Source organism: Notolabrus celidotus, chromosome 3 (assembly GCF_009762535.1).
Source record: "Notolabrus celidotus isolate fNotCel1 chromosome 3, fNotCel1.pri, whole genome shotgun sequence".
Classification (NCBI taxonomy): Eukaryota; Metazoa; Chordata; class Actinopteri; order Labriformes; family Labridae; genus Notolabrus; species Notolabrus celidotus.
The window spans coordinates 1509174-1513116 of record NC_048274.1 but is presented as its reverse complement, the minus strand read 5'-3'; the positions used below and the strand labels follow the sequence as shown (position 1 = coordinate 1513116).

Here is a 3943-nt window from a genome sequence, read left to right as displayed (position 1 = left end):
TAGTTTTGCTGCAAAATAATCTCGACACATCACATTATTTTTATGGATGAAACCTCACATCACAGAGCAAACTGTAACATGAATATCCAAAGTTATGAGGTCTTACAGTTTGAGTAAACGAGCCACAGAAAGTATGCAAACTGCACGTCTGCATCCTTGACTTTGGGACTGACATTTAACATCCACTAGGGGGCGACTCAGACGGACCGGTCCTGCACAAACCTCCTCTTCTCCTTCACTGCCGTCCAACTTCTCTAAATATCAGTAAACTAAATCTGTTTATAATCTCCAGAGTATTCTTCTTCCTTATGTTTTGCTGGTCTGACTTAAACTGTTGGCATCACTGCGCCACACTCCCCCCTATGTTTCTGGAGGTGCAACAACATTTGGTCTATGTCTGCAAGCTTCCAGAAACCTGCACAAACACAGACTGAATGAACGCAGAGTAGAAAAGTCACAAAGCTGTGTGAGAGTTTGAAGAAGGACAATTTGATAACCAATCTCTTCTGCCTGTTGTCTCTTCTTGCAGGAGCAGAATCACAGTTCAGGAAGGAGCAGACCAACAACCTGCAAACTCCATACGACTTCAACTCTGTCATGCATTACAGCAAGTAAGTCTTTGGCTGAGAAATACTCCTCAGATCAATCCGTCAAGATGTATTGTGAGTCCACAGCCAGTGTTCACATGTGTGTGTTTGTGTGTGTGTACTAAATCTGCTGTGTTTGTTCCCTCCTCAAGTTTCGCCTTCTCCAGAAACGGTCAGGCCACCATCGTTGCAAAAAGCAACCCCAGCCTGATGTTCGGACAGGCCTCAAGAATGAGCCAGAACGATATTGACCGTGTCAAAAAGCTTTACCAATGCTGTGAGTCAACAGTTATTGATCTGTCTTATTCTCTCCAAAGTGTCCACCATCTGTTAATCACTGTGTTATTGTTTTTTTCCTCCAGAACCGGTTAATGGCTGACGGAAAGGACGGACTAAAGGCTGACACACCGACACTTCAAAACCACAAACACCTCTCCTGAATATATGACATGAATAAAAGAAGGTCACACCTGTGCAGGGACTTCTACAACACCTGCAGGCTGAAGTAGTCAGCCTTCATGCAGTGTGTAGAACCGTCAGAGCCCCCTACTGGAGGCGGACAGTACTACAACTCATGCTGAGCTCAGACGCTGCAGCTGTGACCTGTATTTAACAACTTACACCTCTCACTTCCTTAATTTAAACTTTATGATTTCATGGTGGTTTTACTGAGAAGGCATCTTTATATGATTATACACAATCTAATTGGATGAAACAACACTAGATGTGAGATAGAATAATCTGAACTACCTCCTAACAGAGCCCTCTAAGTCCACATCACTCCTTATTTGTATTTCTTTCCTTCTTTTCTTCATCCTGCATTTTAATGCATCAATGAATGTCTTGTTCTATCATTTAAAAATAAACATATTGAATGAATGAAGAAAGTTGTGATTTTATTCCCTCACCACAAGGGGGCAGTATAACTCTGTCAGCTTAACAGTGGCACTATCAGAGCTCCAGAGTACAGAAGGGTTTCTCTTTCAGAACAGATGCAGGACAAAGTCAGTGTATATATTTTGATTTAAGTGTCACAATGCACCGTGTATCAAAAGGAAGAGTTACAGACTGAAGTGAAGCCAAAACATCTAGAGCGCCCCCTGGTGACTGGCTGCAGTATCCGTCTTAAAGCCCACCTTGGAGAACTAGAGAGAGAAAACATAACAAACAGTGTCATTAAAGTTTCTAAAGGCTGTCAGGAGAGCTTGGAGTCAATAACAACAGAAGAGTCTCTTCAGCCGTGCTAAGACATGGAACAGTTTGACTTGTGGTCCTTGAAGGGTCTCAGTCATCCAGGTCATGGTAATCCGAAGCTTGATCCTGAAAGACAACTGAACTTAGAAATTCTTGAAGAAGTTTAACCTCTCCTCCGAAAAGCTTCATTAGTTCTGACCAGGCTGAGCCAGAAAACAGAAGCCTCTAAGAGTCGTTGGTGCAAATGGTAGTCACATGAGGTCGTTAGCAGAATCCTGAGAGTGGTTCAGGTCATCTGTCGTCTGTGGGGTCACATGATACCTGGTGCGAGTGTGTCCTTTCTTGAGATAGAATTCAAACGGGCATTGCATGTTGGAGAAGTGGTGTCTTCAACCTGTCTGTGAAGGTTCTCAGTCATCCAGGTCATGGTAATCCAAAGCTTGAGGACTGGTAGAAATTCTTGAAGACATTTCACCTCTCCTCCAAAGGCTTCTTCAGTTCTGACCAGACTGGGGAAGAGCTCGAAGATATAAGCCACTAACAGTCGTGGGTGTGTCCAGGAGTCCCAGAGGGTCCTAAGTGGGGCCGTTAGTCTAGTTCCTGACAGTCATTCAGTACCTCCTGACAATCGTTAACCTAGTTCCTGACAGTCATTAGGGTGATGGGTCAGCTGTGAGTCGTTAGAGTCACATGGTCTCTGGTGTGAGCCCACGACTGTTAGTGGCTTATATCTTCGAGCTCTTCCCCAGTCTGGTCAGAACTGAAGAAGCCTTTCGGAGGAGAGGTGAAGCGTCTTCAAGAATTTCTACCAGTCCAGTTGCCTCACGGATCAAGCTTTGGATGTCTTAAACCTGGTCGCTTAGATATTTCTATGTCTTATCAATGCCGGAAGGTCTACATAGCCCTGTGCAAACGAAGAAGCACACACACCTAGCCTGACGTGCACGGCACAAACTGCAAGCCCTGTGATTGGTCTGATGGATGACATCGTATTTCCTGCATTTACAGGCATGAATATTGGGAGGTCAGTTCGAGTGGGTTGAACCCTTATCTCTCACATGTAAACTCAAAATAAGGACTCGGAAACAAAGACTTTCTATAAAGAGTACTTTTTTTTTCTGAGGCGGTTTTATCTGAAGTCTGTCACCTGACTCTGAGACCTGAGGATGTCCTTATATGTAGGCTACCGTAGGAGTATTACAGTACATGTATATCCAAACATTTAGAGAGTTGGCTATGACTGGCTGTGAAAGGTTGGCGACCTGTCCAGGGTGTCCCCTGCCTTCCGCCCGAAGTCAGCTGGGATTGGCTCCAGCCCCCCGTGACTCTGAAACGGGATAAGCAGTCAAGATACTGGATGGATGGATGGATGGATGGATGGATGGATGGATGGATGGATGGATGGATGGATGGATGGATGGATGGATGGATGGATGGATGGCTATTGGGTTGAGGTAGTTGATCACCTGGACTTCACTTGAAATAAGGACAGAGAGGAGACATTAATCATCTGTACAGTATCATCAGAGCTCAGTTTGAATGCTCCCCTTTATGCACCTTCAGTTTACGATGTGTCTTCTCTTTCAAAGCTTTAACTAGAAGCCGAGGAGCAGACCAATAAAGTTAGTGACAGCTTTAGACATCCAGTGTTTTGTTTTTGCTGTGCGAGGGAGTATGAGATGCAAAGAGACATTAGTCTGTGCAACAGTCAAAAGCAGAACAACACAGTGATTGAATGATCGTGCATGTAGGATCATAAAGAGAAGGTAGAGTGGCGCTGCATCATCTTGAACTTCATATTATTTAAACACCTCAGTGATGAAATTGTAAAAGTGGACAGCTTTCATTTTTAATTGGATTACTGTTCAGATGAAAGTTGGGGCCAAAGATGCACTTCTCTTGTAGAAGTCGCTCCTCCTCTCCCGAGTATAAAGAGTGGAAAGACGCAGAAAGCAGAAATAGTCAAACGAAGCGGCTCAGTTACACATCCAGTCACACATTTCTAAAAACACGTCCTGCTCGCTCAGCTGGTTTGGATCCAGCATCACACCTCCTCACACGGCGTCACCTGCAGGTTAAACAGGACGGTGACTAAGTGGTGTCAGGAGAGCAGCCTGCAGCACACGTTCACAGCGCTGAGTCAGCGCCGTCTATTTCAGTTT

General features: G+C 44.6%; 1 protein-coding gene and 1 long non-coding RNA gene across 3 annotated transcripts in view; one reads left to right on the top strand and one right to left on the bottom strand.

Moving 5' to 3' along the window:
* LOC117810195 (high choriolytic enzyme 1-like) overlaps positions 1-1466 on the top strand; it is a 6261-nt gene extending 4795 nt beyond the window's left edge. The window contains exons 7-9 of the mRNA XM_034679887.1: positions 530-611; positions 740-864; positions 950-1466. Of these exons, the coding sequence (XP_034535778.1) occupies positions 530-611; positions 740-864; positions 950-951 (209 nt within the window). The 3' untranslated portion in view covers positions 952-1466. The remainder of the gene's footprint in view (positions 1-529; positions 612-739; positions 865-949) is intronic.
* A 1675-nt stretch (positions 1467-3141) lies between these two features.
* Positions 3142-3703, bottom strand: LOC117810203. Of its 2 annotated transcripts, none has more exons than XR_004630734.1 (3): positions 3593-3703; positions 3339-3441; positions 3142-3257 (listed from the first exon to the last, which is right to left on the bottom strand). It is a non-coding gene; the product is annotated as an uncharacterized LOC117810203 (long non-coding RNA). The 2 variants fall into 2 exon arrangements; XR_004630733.1 differs by having other exon boundaries at positions 3339-3376.
* Between the last annotated feature and the right edge of the window lie 240 nt (positions 3704-3943).